Below are 17,816 nucleotides of genomic sequence, written 5' to 3'. Positions count from 1 at the left end.
GATAAACTCTAAATGGATGAAAGACCTCGATGTGAGACAGGAATCCATCAAAATCCTAGAGGAGAGCATAGGCAGCAACCTCTACGACATCGGCCAAAGCAACCTTTTTCATGACACATCTCCAAAGGCAAGAGAAACAAAAGATAAAATGAACTTGTGGGACTTCATCAAGATAAAAAGCTTCTGCACAGCCAAGGAAACAGTCAAAAAAACTAAGAGGCAGCCCACGGAATGGGAGAATATATTTGCAAATGATGCTACAGATAAAAGACTGGTATCCAAGATCTACAAAGAGCTTCTCAAACTCAATACACAAGAAACAAATAAACAAATCATAAAATGGGCAGAAGATATGAACAGACACTTTTCCAATGAAGACATACAAATGGCTAACAGACATGAGAAAAAATGTTCAAAAGTATTAGCCATCAGGGAAATTCAAATCAAAACCACACTAAGATACCACCTTATGCCAGTTAGAATGGCAAAAATTGACAAGGCAAGAAACAACAATTGTTGGAGAGGATGTGGAGAAAGGGGATCCCTCCTACATTGCTGGTGGGAATGCAAGTTGGTACAGCCACTCTGGAAAACAGTGTGGAGGTCCCTTAAAAAGTTAAAAATTGAGCTACCCTATGATCCAGCCATTGCACTACTGGGTGTTTACCCCAAAGATACAGGCGTAGTGAAGAGAAGGGCCATATGCACCCCAATGTTCATAGCAGCATTGTCCACAATAGCTAAATCATGCAAGGAGCCGAGATGCCCTTCAACAGATGACTGGATTAAAAAGATGTGGTCTGTATATACAATGGAATATTACTCAGCCATCAAAAAGAACGATTTCTCAACATTTGCTGCAACATGGACAGGACTGGAGGAGATAATGCTAAGCGAAATAAGTCAAGCAGAGAAAGACAATTATCATATGATTTCACTCATTTATGGAACATAAGAAGTAGGAAGATCGGTAGGAGAAGAAAGGGAAGAAGAAAGGGAGGGTAAACAGAAGGGGGAATGAACCATGAGAGACTATGGACTCTGAGAAACAAACTGAGGGCTTTGGAGGGGAGGGGGTGGGGGAATGGGATAGGCTGGTGATGGGTAGTAAGGAGGGCAGTATTGCATGGTGCACTGGGTGTTATATGCAACTAATGAATCATCAAACTTTACATCAAAAACTAGGGATGTACTGTATGGTGACTAACATAATATAATAAAAAAATATGATTATAAAAAAAAGAAATGGAGGTCAAGAGATGGATTTAATTTTATTTAAATTTAAATAATAAGATGTTCTTCATAGCTGCCATTATGAGCAGTGGTTCAGAAGCCATAGCTCTCAACTGCCCATCCCAAACTGACAACAAAACTTGTTATGCATAATTAGTTTCAGCAGACATGAAGGTACAAAGCATCATCCCTTTAAAATTTGTCCTTAGGGGGTGCCTGGGTGGCTCAGTGAGTTAAGCATCTGCCTTCAGCTCAGGTCACAATCTCGGGGTCCTGGGACTGAGCCTGCGTCAGGCTGCCTGCTCAGTGGGGAGTCTGCTTCCCCTCTGACCGGCCTCTCCCCCCACTCGTGCTCGCTCTCTCTCTCTCTCAAGTAAATAACTCTAATCTATAAATAAATAAATAAATAAATAAATAAATAAATAAATAAATAATAAAAATTTGTCTTTAGGACTACATAAGGGGCCTTAAAATGTTGTAGATTTCATAGTATATACTGAGCTTAGTTGTTATCTGTCACTTTTAATACTATACTGTAGTCAGGAAAGACAGAGTTTTTTAAAAAAAGATTTTTTTTAATTTAGTTGAGAAACAATGCTACAATAGTTTCAGGTATACAGCATAGTGATTCAGCTTCTTTATACGTTAAGCTATGCTCACCACAAGTGCAGCTACCATCTGTGCTATTAAAATATCATTAAGTATATCCCCTATGCTGTGACTTTTAACTTATTCATTGCATAACTGGAACCCTGTATCTGCCACTCCTCTTCACCATTTTGCTCATCCCCCCATTCTCCCCTCCCCTCTGGCAACTATCTCTGTTTGTATACATGGAAAGACCCAGTTTTTTTAATGCAACATGCAATTTGGATGGACCTCCCTAAGAAAAGACCACAAGCTGAAAACAAGAACTAGGTTTAAAAGTAAATATTTGTTTAAAATTAGAAATAAAGGAAATTAAAATTAGAAATGAATTATTACAAATTATAAAGTTAAAAAAGTTGACAATACCACAGACATCATAAAAACCAGAACGTTAACATAATATGTATATTAATTTTCTTTTACAACTGTATGATACCTTTAATTTTTACATTTTTGACTGACTACTCTCTAGAGATAATATCCCTTCACATGACACGATTTTCTAATATTTTCAATATAGAGAAAGCAGAAAAATAATTCAGTCTTTCCTTTAGCATGTTTGATTTAAATTGTCACTTGTTAATGAAATATTAGAAAAGTTCTTTTGGGTTCACAACTCATGATTTGTAATGTTCTATAAAGTTTTAGGATTGTTGTCAAAATTTGGAAAAGCTTTGTCAAGTTTCCTTGATACAATGAACTACAAGATTTCAGGGCATTAAATGAGTTTTTGTGCTATAATTAATATTAAATACTAGTTGAAATGAGTGAGGTATTGTAAATTAGTTTGCTTTCAATGTCCTCATTGTAGAGACATATGTGTTATAGTATCTCTATTGATGTTAATAGATTATCATGTGTGGCAGAAGCAAAGTTGCATTCTCATTAGGCAGAAATGAGAATTGAATCATCTGTTTAAAATTTTACACATCCAATGATTGTCTCCACAGTTTTAAAAACGTTTCTCTTCAATACCTGTATCCTTCTGGTCCCAAGCATTATGCCACATATCCATCCATATGTGCTGTGTCTTCCATCCTGCATATTTGCATCATGATGCCAATCAATTTGGCACAGGGGTGATAGGAGTATTCCTAGAAGGCACTCTGACACTTAGATCGCCATCAGTGACTGAATTATATACAATTGTGGCTGCAGAATATATCTCACTGATATCAAATTAAATGTATTCTCTCCTTGACTTCTTGGTTGAGTCCTCCAAATGCCTGTGATTTTCTAATGTCAACTAACTCAGTGGAAGTATGGTGAAGGGGAAATCAGAATAGAAAAAGACAATAGTTTATTTCTTGCAATTAAGATATCTTTTCAATTTAAAAAAAAATGGCCACAGGAAAACATCACTAAGGTCTCATGTCCTTGATGGTGTTTGTTCAAATGAAAAAAGGCCTGAAGCTCAAACTTCATTGGCCTCAAAAGAAATCAAGCTCTGACTGTATTCTTCTGGTTTTTCACCCTGTTCTTCTTATTGGGCTTCCCTATAATTGTTGCTTAATATATTCATTCAGTAATCTGCTTAACTTGTAACCATCTTCTAAATCATTTTTTTTAAAGATTTTACTTATTTATTTGACAGAGATAGAGACAGCCAGCAAGAGAGGGAACACAAGCAGGGGGAGGGGGAGAGGAAGAAGCAGGCTCATAGCGGAGGAGCCTGATGTGGGGCTCGATCCCATAATGCCGGGATCACGCCCTGAGCTGAAGGCAGACACTTAACTGCTGTGCCACGCAGGTGCCCCAACTTGTAACCATCTACTAAGTCCTTTTGCCTCCATCCATTCTAATACAGCTGCCAAAGCAACATTACATTACTGCATATCCTACATTCCTTTTCCTTGATTAAATCTGTTAAAGATTACATATTGCCTGTAACATGATTTATAAGTCTTTTGTGTGAAATTCAATCCTCTTCTCATTCAAAGCTCCTCTTTCTTCTTCCATAACTTCCTTGTGCAAAACCACTGCTCCAGTGTTAGTCTTCTCATCAATTCTAGAACACTCTCTTCACTTTCCTTTACCTTAGAATCTTTGCTCAGGTGTACTTGTCCCCTAAACTACAATTTAATAACCCAATGTTCTTGAGACCATCCCAAATCAAGCCTTTTAGGAAAGTAATTTCTCCTTCCTCCTAACTCCTATGGTACGTATTGACCACACCAACCATTTTTCACTAAGCATAGATGTTACTTACTTCCAGTTTGAACAATATGGACTTTTCTCTAACACAAACTTATATCTCTCTTAATATTAATAGTTAACTATTTGTTGTCTGTAACTCCTAATGGTAATCTAATACTACATAACAACTTTATGTTATTAAATAATAACATATTGGTACATATCTTTCATTCTTCTAAATCTCTTTTAAATAAACATTTTGTTTTTTAAAGTATTGATGAAGAATAAAAAGGCAACAATTGCATTCAACTAATGCCTTATCTTTTTTTTTTTAAGATTTACTTATTTATTTTAGAGACAGAGCACAGGAGGCAGGGGGCAGAAGGAGAGGGAGAGAATCTTTTTTTTTTTTTTAAAGATTTTATTTATTTATTCGACAGAGATAGAGACAGCCAGCGAGAGAAGGAACACAAGCACGGGGAGCGGGAGAGGAAGAAGCAGGCTCATAGTGGAGGAGCCTGATGTGGGGCTCGATCCCATAACGCCGGGATCACGCCCTGAGCTGAAGGCAGACGCTTAACCGCTGTGCCACCCAGGTGCCCCGAGAGGGAGAGAATCTTAAGCAGACTCCTCTCTAAGCTCAGAGCCTGATGCTGGGCTCCATCCCACTACCCGATATCACAACCTGAACCAAAACCAAGTCAGACACTTAACCAACTGTACCACCCAGGGACCCCAACTAATGCCTTATCTTTTGATCTTTGAAATCACATAGAAGAGAAAAAAGCAGTGAAAATAATGTTTCTGAAAGATGTTGAAATTAATTCAATTATTTTCACTTCAATAATGGAGTGGCATCTGACATTCATCAATTTCACGTAAAATAAAAATTGTATAGTAAAATCACCCATAAGCACACTTTAAATTCTTCATAAATGTGTATATACATTAAAAATCTTTACAGTAATATGCATGTATAATTATAAAATACATAGGTAACTATGAAGCATACACTAGAACACATATGTAAATGTTTTATAGTATTTTTAATTATATAAAGGAGTTTTTTATTGACAGCTAAATTTATGTAAACTTAGTAGCATCAGAAACAAATCATTTGACAGGCAGATCTGCATAAGTTAAAAAGTAAGATTCAGGAGACCATCTCTGGGTTTGATACGTGGTCCTATCAATATCTCATGACTTTGACAAAGTTGCTTTAATGTTCTACAGCTCAGTTCGCTCATCTATACATTGGAGAGAGTAATAGTCTCTCCTATTTAATTACATTGTTGTAAGTACAGTGTTGCTAAATGTGCTTAGATATGTGATTGATATACAGTTGGCATTCACTAGTGTTAATCATGATAAAATTCTAGAGTACTCCCTAAGTGTTCAGTGTTGTTATTAGACTAGAACTACTATTAGAAATCTAAATAAGGCAAGATATTTGGATTCATACTCAGAACGATAAAACTAAGGAAAAAATAAAAAGGAAGTTTAAATCTTTGCTGTTAATTTGTGTCCCACCAGTTAAATGAAATTCAACTTCAGAATGATGGCTGAAAATTCACATTTGCTTGATTTTTCACATATACTGTTTTATTTCTTATTTTTCTCAAAACAAAAGACAAGTTTGGTTCTGTGTATCAAATTTTTTGGATACGTAAACAAAGAGAAAAGAAATAAAACATAAAAAAACATACTGGAAACAAAATTAAAAATAAGGATGGACATTTTATGATAAAATGATCAATGCAAAAGAAAGATATCACAATTCTAAATATGTATGCAAGCATCATCATAGCTTTAAAATATATTTAAAAAGATTGGTATAAACAGAAAAATAGACAAACCCACAATCACAATGGAATATTTAACACATCATACCAATATCTGCTAGAATAAACAGATTAAGACATAGTAAAAATGTAAAAGATTGGAACAATACAATCATAAATTTGACCAACTGACATGGGTAGAATATTGACCATATAATGGGCCATAAAGAAAATCTCATCACATTTTTTTCATTATTTTTAATTTTTATTTAAATCCCAGTTAGTGAGCATACCCTGTAATATTAGTTTCAAATGTAGAATATAGTGATTCAACTCTTCCATACAACACCCAGTGCTCATCCCAAGTGCACTTCTTAATCCCCATTACCTATTTAACCCATCCCCCCACCCACCTCCCCCTTGGTAAACATCAGTTCTTTATAGTTAAGTCTGTTTCTTGGTTTACTTCTCTCCCTCTTTTTCCCCCCATTGCTTGTTTGTTTTGTTTCTTAAATTCCACATATGAGTGAAATTATATAGTGTTTGTCTTCCTCTGACTGACATATTTCGCTTAGCATTATACTCTAGCTCCATCCATGTCATTGCAACTGGCAAGATTTCCTTCTCAGCCAGTTCACCAATAGCTGAATAATATCCCATTTGATATATACATCACCTTTTCTTTATCCATTCATCAATCAACGGACATTTGGTCTCTTTGCATAATTTGGCTATTGTTGATAATGCTGCTATAAAAATTGGGGCATATGTAACCCTTTGAAGTAGTAGTTTTGCATTCTTCAGGTAAATACCTAGTAGTACAGTTGCTGGATCATAGGGTAGCTCTATTAACTTTTTGAGGAAACTTCACACTGTTTTCCGGAGTGGCTGCACCACTTTGTATTCCCACCAACAGTGCAAGAGCGTTCCCCTTTCTCTGCATCCTTGTCGATACCAGCTTCTTGCCCTTCTGACAGGTGTGAGGTGATATCTCATTGTAGTTTTGATTGGTATTTCCCTGATGACGAGTGATGTTGAGCATCTTTTCATGTGTCTGTTGGCCATCTACATGTTTTCCTCAGAAAAATGTCTATTCATGCCTTCTGCCCATTCTTTAATTGAATTGTTCCTTTCTGGGGTGTTGAGTTTCGTAAGTTCTTTATATATTTTGGATACTAATCTCATCAAATCTTCAAAAATAGGATTATTGACAGTACATCTTCAGATCACAATAAAATTACAAGAAGAAAACTTTTTCGAAATTTTTTTCTTCCAACTGTTTATATAATGACAGTTAACATACAGTGTAATATTAGTTTCAGGTGTAGGATTTAGTGATTCATCACTTACATACAACACCCAGTGCTCATCACAAGTGCCTTCCTTCATACCCATCACCTATTTAATCTACCTGTCCAAAACCCCTCCAGCCACCCTCAGTTTGTTCTCTATAGTTACAAGTCCGTTTTATGGTTTTCCTCTCTCTTTTCTCCCCCTGTGTTCATCTGTTATGTTTCTTAAATTCCTCATATAAGTGAAGTCATATGGTATTTGTCTTTATAAGAAATCAATTTGAAAGATACCTAGAAAAACCCCAAGTTCCCAAAAATAGACACTTCCTAAGAAAGTTTATTTTAAAAATTAAAGTTGGACTTGTAGCTATTGCAGTGTGAATTCACTAAGCTCAGCGAAGAGATTAGGAAATGGACTCACATATCCAGTTGCCTGATTTATGATGAAAGTCAGAGTGAAGCAGTGCGGTAGGAAAGAGATGATATTTTCAGTAAACAGTGCCAGAACAGCTGGCTCACCATATTTTAAAAATGTATCTGTTGCCCTTCATTATACCATACACAAAAGTCAATGCAGTCTTCCATGTGAAAGAGAAAACAATGCTTTTAGAGGAAAGCGTCATTGTATCCTAGGAGTAGGCAAGGAATCCTTAAATAGGACACAAAATGCGTTAACCCAAATAGAAAAAAATTCAAAATTTGTTCTATTTCAAAATTTTAGAAATGTCTTTTCTTTTAAGCTCCAAACATTTTCTTTCTTTCCATTGCAGTTGTTATATCCTGTGACATTTACAAGGACGGGTTCTGCTGTACTAGAGCAATGAACATGCGAGGGGACTTAGTGACCCAGATTCTTTTCTGCTTAAACACGTCTGTGAATTCAGCATGAATTTGTGATTTGAATCCTCTGAAAAAGTGTCTGGCTTCAAAAGCAGGCTACCGTTGTCAGTTGGACTCTTCAAGAGTATGTTTCAAAAAATGAGAGTCAAGCATAATTATGTAAACAAAACATTTAATTGTTCGATTAAAATGCAGAAATTCAGCCCATTAAAAAACATTGAGCAAAATGACAACCCATGGACTGAAAGAAGATACTTATAATAAATATGTCCAAGAATGTCCAAAGAATATAAAAAGAATTCCTACAGTGAGGTAAGTAGAAGACAGAGAACTCAGTAGAAAATATGTATACACACAAAAGGCTGGAATGAACAGTTCACCAAAGAGGATATCTAAATGACCAGTCACTACATGAACTTCATTTGTCCTCAGGAAAATGCATATTAAAACCCCAGAGAATTATTGCTTTGTGTTCACCAGAATGGCTAAAATTACACAGATTGAAAACATCAAGTGTGTTGAGGATTTGGAGCCATTTATATACTGCTGATGGGAACGCCAATTAGCATAATGCTTTCAGAAAACTCTAATGCTACCTGTTACACCTAAGTGTATTCATCCCTTATGTCCCACTGTTCCACCCCTAGGTATGTACTCATCAGAAATGAGGGCAATGTCTTTGTCAAAAACCACATAACAGCAGCCCTATTTCTATTAGCTCCAAACTAGAATCTACTCAAATGCCCACTAACAGGCACACAAATAAAATGTGGTATATTCAAATAATTGGCTATCACTCAGCAATAAGAATTAGTAACCTGTAATTAAACCCAACAGTGCGGTTGCATAAATATATAATTTTTAGTGTAAAGCTCTACACACTAAAAAATAAATATCTTTCAATTTATGTAGAGTACAAAACAGGCAAATGGATTCCATGCTCTTAGAGATCAGCATAGTGGTCCCCATGTGTGTGGTGAGGGAGAGGTTGAGAGGGGCTGACCGCCTGGGGAGCTAGGGCTGTTCAATGTCCTGAGCTTGGCCCCTGCTGCATACCTGTCCCTACCTTCTCTATAGTCATCAAACCATTTGTTTATATGCCCTTTATGCGTATTATGTTTCAATATAAAGTTTAAAAACCCAGCATTCAAATTTCTTGATTTTTGAATTTTTTTTTTTAAGATTTTATTTATTTGACAGAGAGACAGCAAGAGAGGGAACACAAGCAGGGGGAGTGGGAGAGAGGAAGCAGGCCTCCTCCCCCACCCCAGCAGGGAGCCCCTTGCCTGGCAGGATCCCAGGACGCTGGGTTCATGACCTCAGCCTAAGGCAGAGGCTTAATGACTGAGCCACCCAGGCTTCCCTTGATTTTTGAATTCTTAAACGCATTTATGACCAAGGCGAGTGATCCTGCGGCTTCACACAGGGATATAGCAAGCCCTCAAAGGAATAATTTCCTGGATTGTGGGAAAAGCAGGCCAGCACTACATTCCTGGCAAAGCTTACTTACATTGTCTGGGTCTTGTTTGTGAAAGCATTGACTCACTTCAAGCTCTGTAAATGATTTTTAGAAGAGCTTCTACTATTTTATCGTTGGAGGGTTTATGAAATCCAGAGGATCCAAGAACTTGAACGTGCTCCAGCTGAGAACACGCGTGGGTTTATAAAAGCAAATCAAAAGCAGGTCACAGCATTAACATTCAGTGGGAACGCAGGGAGAATCAGTCAAACTCTGGCAATGCTGGGGCTTGAGGCTGATTTTTTACTTTTACTTCGCAAGTTTCTGATGGGCGGGGCATCCAGTGCTCCCTTTAATTCCCCAGCTGTGTTTCCGTTTCCTTTGAGCAAGTGCTTTCCTGCGCTAATCACATTTCTTAGAGCAAGAGAACTTGACATAGTGTCAGCACTGTCAGCTATTAAATGTACTCCTAAAAGATCCTCAAAATGAGATTTCCAAGGGAGATCGTTTGGCTTATACTGTGGACTGTTTGTGTTGCAGAAGGTAAGAGTAAAAAAAAGGAAGACTTTTTTCTATATTCTAAAACATTTGCTGATATGCTTTTCGCAGTAATAGGAATTTAGTCTAGAAAATGTGATTTAATTACTGTTCTGTAGCTTGGTGTGTGAGTGGCTTTTGACATTGTTAAATTTTTTAAAATGAAAGTAGTTTATTTAAATGATGTGACGATTTATCATGATTTTATCTAATGTAAAATTTCAAAAAATGATTTTTTTCTAAAGATTTTATTTATTACTTTAAGAGAGAAAGAGAAACAGAGAGAGCACAAGCAGGGGGAGAGGCAGAGGAAGAGGGAGAAGCAGACTCCCCGCTGAGCTGGAAACCCGCCCCCCCATCCCCACCCCCACCCCCACCCCCACCCTCACCCTCACCCTCACCCTCACCCTCACCCTCACCCTCACCCTCACCCTCATGGGGCTCCATCCCAGGACCTGGATCTCATGACCTGAGCCAAAAGCAGACACTTAACCATCTGAACCACCCAGGTGCCTCTCAAAAAATGTTTTAATAAGTATTTTGAAAACTATAATATATCATAATAAATTCCCTTGAATTTATCATAATTTTTTTAATTTTTTTCACCAAATGTTTTGGTGAAAGTATTAAGAAACATGTGAACATATATAGAAGCAGAACAGAAATTAGACAATAGAAGCCTTCAAATCATCTAATGTTTGGATTTATTTCAGATATAGATATTAACTCTCTCTAAAGAAAATTCCATTTATCATTTATAATTGACATGGCCACAGCCTTAGAAGTCTTGGAGACAAGGAAGCATTACTTGTATCATTAGAATGAAAATATCACACAAATTTGAAAAAAATGAACATTCAATGTTTGTAACATCTAAGTTATTCAAAAGGGATTTTTCCTGTGGTGTATTTGAGACATATTCTAGAAGAGCAGTCTTTAGGAGTAGCGAATATGAATGGAGAAGTTTTCTTTCTGGTATCAGTAAGACAATTACTAGATGTATATTAAATTTAATTCTAACACTACTTCTCAATAGAATAAAAGTTTCTTTGGAGGAAATGTGGTTTCTAATTCATGATAGGTAACTAGTTATGTGATATTATGTGACTGACATTTTTAAACCAAATCAATTCCCTATCATTCATAAATTTCCAAACTTTTCACTAAGTCAACAATTTTTGAATGAATGCTTACTTCATGTCAGCCTCTAAGCATTGAGGAATGTTAGCAAAGAATACAAAATCTCTCTCCTTGAGCGTCTTTCAATCTAGAAAATAAAGGTAGATAGCTCTTTAAATATATCCTTTAATCATTTTTGCAAGCTTTATTCAAGTATGTTTAAATCTTTTCTAGGATAGAGCCTCTTTTCAGTTTTGCATTCTAATATGCTACTGCTTGGCATATTAAGTATATACTACATACTTAATATGTATGGAAAACCTTATATCCAGCCACCTTTTAAACTAGGTATTCCGTCATTTCCCTGCACGCAAAAATATTCTACTTAGTATTCAAAAGTAAAATATTATCATATTGGCAGAGTTCCAGAACCCTGTTAATGTTACCAATAGCAGCAAACATCTTTTTCTTTTGTTGTTAAGATTTTATTTATTATTTGACAAACGGAGAGGAAGAGAGAGCATAAGCAGGGGGACAGGCAGAGGGAGAGGGAGAAGCAGGCTCCCGGCTAAGCAGGGAGCCCAATGTGGGACTCGATCCCAGCACTCTGGGATCATGACCTGAGCTGAAGGCAGATGCTTAACCCACTGAGCCACCCAGGGACCCTGCAAATATTTTTTTCTTTACAGAGTGTTTTTGTCATTTCTTTAACGGGAATACTTTCCGTGTCTCAATATTTACTTACTGTTTGCTGAGGCTTTATGTAGATAGATTTGTCATGTAAGGAAGATTTGTTTTATTTCTAGTTCATGTTTCAAACTCAAGAATTGAGGCCAAATTTAATTAAACTGTTTAAGTGATTACAAAGTGGAACTTAAAATATTAAAATTGGGTGCTACAAAATATGTAATAAAAATTAAATCATAGCGATTTAAACTCCTTACATAATTGATTCCAGCTGACTCATTCCATCTGTATTTTGTATTTCATCAAAACGTGTTTAAATGTGATATGGGGGGGGGGTGCCTGGGTGTCACAGCGGTTAAGCGTCTGCCTTAGGCTCAGGGCGTGATCCCGGCGTTGTGGGATCGAGCCCCACATCAGGCTCTTCCGCTATGGGCCTGCTTCTTCCTCTCCCACTCCCCCTGCTTGTGTTCCCTCTCTCGCTGGCTGTCTCTATCTCTGTCAAATAAATAAATAAAATCTTTAAAAAATAAATAAATAAATAAATAAATAAATAAATAAATAAATAAATGTGATATCGGTTTCTGCCAGTGGAACACTGGTTTGAATACTATCACAATCGGCTTTATTCAACCAGGCTTGACGTTTTAGCAGCATTTCATAAACGGCCTCTGCTCTGTTTAAAGTGACCATTCCTCAAAAAATGCTACTCACCACTAAAGAAGAATAACAGCTGATAGGAAAAATTTATCGGCCCAAGTTTCTCAGAGACCAGCTAGTACCTTTTTAATGCGATAGGCTCTCTGCATTCCCATTGCCATTGTATAGAAACATGAGTTGCTGCTTTATAAAACATTGTGTTTGCAGGAGTCCTCACAGGCTGCTAAGAATCTGGTCAGAGTTACAGGACAAAGTTGAGAATAACAGTCCCTCAGAAATACCACATACTCTTTGAAATTAGCCACAGCCCAGCAATTCCTGGCTGATAAATGTGAATAAATTAAAACCTACTGAAACATGTCCAAGTACACACTGGCTATTTTGTGTGGAGAGATATATGTGTTATCTAATTCTAGATGTTTGAAGGACAAAAAAGTTCTTTCAGGACTTAAAATATATTATAGATCAAAGCTAGTTTCTCTTCTATCAGAAATACAAGATGGTTTCAAATTTGAATTAACCTTAAAATGGAAAAAATAACGGATATTAAAAATCATAAGAATTAATTATAAAATATCTTCTTCTCTGAAGATATACGAGAATGTAATACACAGCAATCTAATCCAGAAAACTTGAGGTAGTGGTTTTTAATCCAAAATTCTATGTTTCAATCCCAATATCATAAATAAGAATTCTCCTTCTCCTTTCACCAAAACCCCACATTTTCAGAGATAGTTGTGTGCTGTTTACCTTTATGGTGTGACTTAAAGTTGTGCAATGACCCAACTTGCCTTCAGTATCCCCTCTTCTTCAAAAATGTTTTACACGTTGATACCACCAGATTCAACAAACCTGAAGTTTATGTGGAATGACAAACACTCTGAATAAATAGTTTAGAAGAGTTAAAGCTAGTATTATTCACTCAGTTCACTGTGAATTATTCTAAGTTGATAGCTTCTCCGTAGCAATTTTAGTGAGGAAAGGTAGAAAGGGTGATGAGGGTGAAGAGCTGGACTCAGCATGTCTGGGACGTGGGGGGTTCCTGGGGAGCCGAGTTCCGGTGGGGAAGTGTGCCCTTAAGCCCATGAGAAGGGTCAGAGCAGCTGGCCCGGATGTCATGAGAGGGAGAGCTGTGCCAAAGCAGGCCTTGTATTTAAAGTGCAGGCGTAGCCGGAGAGTGCACATGCTACTCTTCCGCCTGCACGTAACGTTCAACTAGAACTGAATTACTAAGTGTTGCTGAAATTATTCTTAGCTAGAAGTAAGTTCCCACATGACACACAAATTAGTAGAGTCTTCATCTTTGGCCTTTGATTGCTAGGGCCTGAGCCAAAGTCTAAATCGATCCACTTTTCTTTGCTCAATCCCTGATTGTTCACCAGCCTTTGCACTTTTCCTTCTTCCCAGCCATGCCCCCCCTGCTCACCCCACACACCAGCCCCCACCTGCCCAGGCCTGTGAGATTCTTGCCAACCAATCTCTCCTGTGCTCACTTTACCTGTTTAACAACTTTAACTAGTTTCAGAATATGATGCATAAAAAGGACATGAAGTCATTGGGGGGGGTGTTACAATTCAGCTTAAAATTATAAGGAAACCTTACAAAAATGGCTCAGAGAAATTAAAGTAATGGAACAGAAAAAAATCACAAAAATAACAGAAGGGAAGGGGTAAAAAGATTTGACAGAGCACTTTTATTTGTTTTGACATTTTAACTGGCAGCAAGTTTCTCAAACCTTGTTGACCAAAAATGTAACAGAAAAGTGGTTACCGAAACCTTCACTTTTAGACTCCAAAGTTTTTATTTTTTGAACTAGACTAAAATGATTCCTGACTTCAAAATTATAACATAAATTCAAACTTAGGACACATGGACAAGACGTACAGATATCAGTTTCTTGAGTTCATGCAACAGAGCTTTAAGATCACTAACCATTTGTTCCCAAGTCTTATCTTTTACATTTGTTACCATCCATGTGCTCTTTCCAGAGGTTGCCTATAATCTGCAGAGGTAATGGAAAGGCTCCAAGAGAGTTCCCTATTCATCCATTCATTTTTTCTTTCGTTTCTTTGTTCATCCAATGATTTTTTTTTTAAAGATTTTATTTGTTTATTTGTCAGAGAGACATAGAGAAAGCACAAGCAGGGGGAGCAGCAGGCTGAGGGAGAAGCAGGCTGGCTCCCTGCTGATAGCAGGGATCCCGACCCAGGGCTGGATCTCAGGACCCTGGGATCATGACCGGAGCCCAAGGCAGACATTTAATCGACTGAGCCACCCAGGCGTCCCCCAATGACCATTTCTTGAGTGACTGTTAAGTGCCAGGCCCTATGACTAGCATTTTCCAAAAGTCTGTTTAGTGGGAAAAACAAAAGGAATGATTATTATAGTTTATTAACATACTGTATTTATCATATAAAGTATTGTGATGGAGATAAGCAAAAGAGAAATTATCAAATCATTTAGAAGAGGCAAGAAACTCAAATAGGAATGAGAGGATGGAGTGGGATAGGGTTGAGGAGTTGATTTGTAAGAGGTGGAATGAAGAGAGGGAAATAGGTCAGGGTCGGGATGGCATCTTGGGTAGGCTTTGAAGGTTGAATAGGAGTTAACCAGGTAAGGATGACAGGGAGGAGGACATTTAAGACTGAGGAAACACCAGTCGGTACACAAAGACTAACAGTAGATCTGTAAAAATGGAGGCTTGAAATCAGCTCCCACATTTCTTAATCTTCCATCAATGGCATTTCCACAAGTGCTACATGTGAAATTGGGTATAGTGTGTGTTGTTTTTCTTCTTTTTTTTTTTTTAATACTTACCCTCAAGATTGTCCTGAATATTATTCAGATGCTAAATCATTCCTACTACAGAGTTTTTAAAGGTCCTCAATTAATGTCGCCCTCTGACTCAGCTCCTTTTTACAGCAACCAGTTGGTATATATGAACAATTTATTTTAAGAAGCTACCATAGGTAGCTTGGCACTAGGTATTAGCGACCCAAACACTACACATTCCAAGAAACTTGATCTCAGTGATGTATTCAAACTGTATCCTGACAGTAACTTGTTTCAAGCCTAATTATGGCATCTTTATATTCGCCTGACTTCTTATAGCTATTACTAGTTCTCCCGTTTGCTTTTTGTAATCCTGGAATTCTCTCCATGGTCTTTACCCTGTTAAAATTGCAAGAAGAAATTGCGTAATCATACCTTTAAATTTCAAAAATACAATTTTATTTCTTCAAATTCTTTAATAATGCAATATAATCTCTATCTGTTTTTTCTAGAGCTATTTTTTGAAACTTTATTTATGGGCACCTGAGTGGTTCAGTTGGTTAAGCAACCACCTCTTGACTTCAGCTCAGGTCACGATCTCAGGGTCAGGGGATCAAGCCCTGAAGAGTGCTCCGCAGTAAGCACAGAGGGCTGGAGATTCTCTCTTCCCTCTGCCCCTCCTGCCTGCTCACATGTGCATACATGTGTGCTCTCTCACTCTCTTTCTCTCAAAATAAATAAATTAAATCTTTTTTAAAAATTAAAATAGGGGCGCCTGGGTAGCGCAGTCATTAGGCGTCTGCCTTCGGCTCAGGGCGTGATCCCGGCGTTCTGGAATGGGATCGAGTCCCACATTGGGCTCTTCCACTGGGAGCCTGCTTCTTCCTCTCCCATCCCCCCTGCTTCTTCCTCTCCCATCCCCCCTGCCGTGTTCCCTGTCTCACTGGCTGTCTATCTTTGTCAAATAAATAAATAAAAAATCTAAAAAAAAAAATTAAAATCAAAACTTCATTGCAACTGGTATTTTCTTTATACGGGTATATATATTATTTGCCTGATATCTTTAATTATTCCCATGTTTTTGTAAAATACTCTGAACATGTTTTATTTTGAAAAGCTAATTGGATCATATATATTGGCAATATAACTAATATGCATATATGCCAATAAGAAGCTAGGAAAGAAATTTAACAAAATATATCTACTTTTGCTATTTTCATTTTGTCCGTAGGATTTATTTTTTCTAAATTGATTTTTAGTTTTGTTTTATAATATATTCTACTATCTACTAAATTTAAAATTAGGCTAGCTAAAAAGTAGTATCTCCTGTTCTTTTTTTTCCAAAATAATTTTAGAAAAATAGAGTAATTGTACAAAAAGACCAACCTCAATCTACAAAAGCAATCTGGTACACATTTGATTAAGGTTTTCTTAAATATATAATTTTATCATGATTTATTTCATTTGGTTAAGAATACTTTTCAAATAACAGTTTATAGATACACTGACTTTAAAAAACAAGTAATTAGCTCTCTCTCTCATATGTTAATAATACCCTTTTAAAATTTGAAATTGAAAAAATTAAGTAAATGATTATTAAATCATCAAGGATATTTGTTTTTAACTTTAACCTTTAATTTTGTACTTATGTCCCTCAAATAAAAGCAAAATGAATCCTATTCCTATCCAATAGCCAAATCCATTCATACTCTTATTTATGGACATAATAACTTTATTTTTTTTTATTTTTTATTTTTTTTAAAGATTTTATTTATTTATTTGACAGAGATAGAGACAGCCAGCGAGAGAGGGAACACAAGCAGGGGGAGTGGGAGAGGAAGAAGCAGGCCCATAGCGGAGGAGCCTGATGTGGGGCTCGATCCCAGAACGCCGGGATCACGCCCTGAGCCGAAGGCAGACGCTTAACCGCTGTGCCACCCAGGCGCCCCTGGACATAATAACTTTAAATTACAAAATCAGGCCAGGAGAATAAAAAGGTCACCCAAGTAATGTTTTACAAAAAAAATTTTTTTTAATTTAACTGGCATTTAAATGACTACATAAACACATAAGATGAAATATTTGTTGTTTAAACCTAAATAATATGTAAGATATAAGAATGTTTAGTTCACTCATTAACTTAGAACTTCTGAAGAGAGATGCTATTGAAAAAAAAATAGAATCATAAGCTAAGTCTTCCCTTAAAATATTAGTATGCTTTTGAAATGTTTATGTTACCTAATTAATAAGCCCTCTGCCCCGTTTCTTCAACAGCTACGAATTTAATTCAAGCGAATGTGGTTGCTGTACATTCGTGCCAACAGTTTGACTACATGGGCTGAAATAACTCTTTATGTCTACTTAAAAAATTTTTTTGAGAATGCGGTTTAACAAAACTTGACTCTTTTTTGGTCAATTCAGACAAACACAAGTCACGTTTTGTAGATATGCCTAATTCGTGTTAGAACACAAGATAGTGAATCATTTAAATATTTTGTTATGACATGAGCTGGTAATGCTCCACGTCTTGAAGATTAGAACAAAAGTAGACAGGAGGTGAAGTTGAGGTTAGAGGATCTGAGCGTTAATGAAAATCGCTCCATTCTGTAAAACAGGATGGGGATGGTCGTTATTCTCCAGGAGCTTACATTTTGA

General features: G+C 36.8%; 1 protein-coding gene across 3 annotated transcripts in view; it reads left to right on the top strand.

The window, feature by feature from the left end:
- Nucleotides 1–17,816, top strand: part of CFH (complement factor H) — a 135,018-nt gene that overhangs the window by 52,118 nt on the left and 65,084 nt on the right. Inside the window, exon 1 of one of the 3 annotated variants that reach the window (XM_048225454.2) lies at nt 9,601–9,932. The exons of the other annotated variants lie outside the window; for them this stretch is intronic. Coding sequence (XP_048081411.1) covers nt 9,875–9,932 — 58 coding nt within the window. The 5' untranslated portion in view covers nt 9,601–9,874. Of the gene's footprint in view, nt 1–9,600; nt 9,933–17,816 lie in introns of those variants that run through there. 3 annotated transcript variants of the gene reach the window in all.

Source organism: Ursus arctos, unplaced genomic scaffold (genome assembly GCF_023065955.2).
Source record: "Ursus arctos isolate Adak ecotype North America unplaced genomic scaffold, UrsArc2.0 scaffold_2, whole genome shotgun sequence".
NCBI lineage: Eukaryota > Metazoa > Chordata > Mammalia > Carnivora > Ursidae > Ursus > Ursus arctos.
Note: the sequence above shows the minus strand (reverse complement) of the source record. Positions and strands in the feature narration are given on the sequence as shown.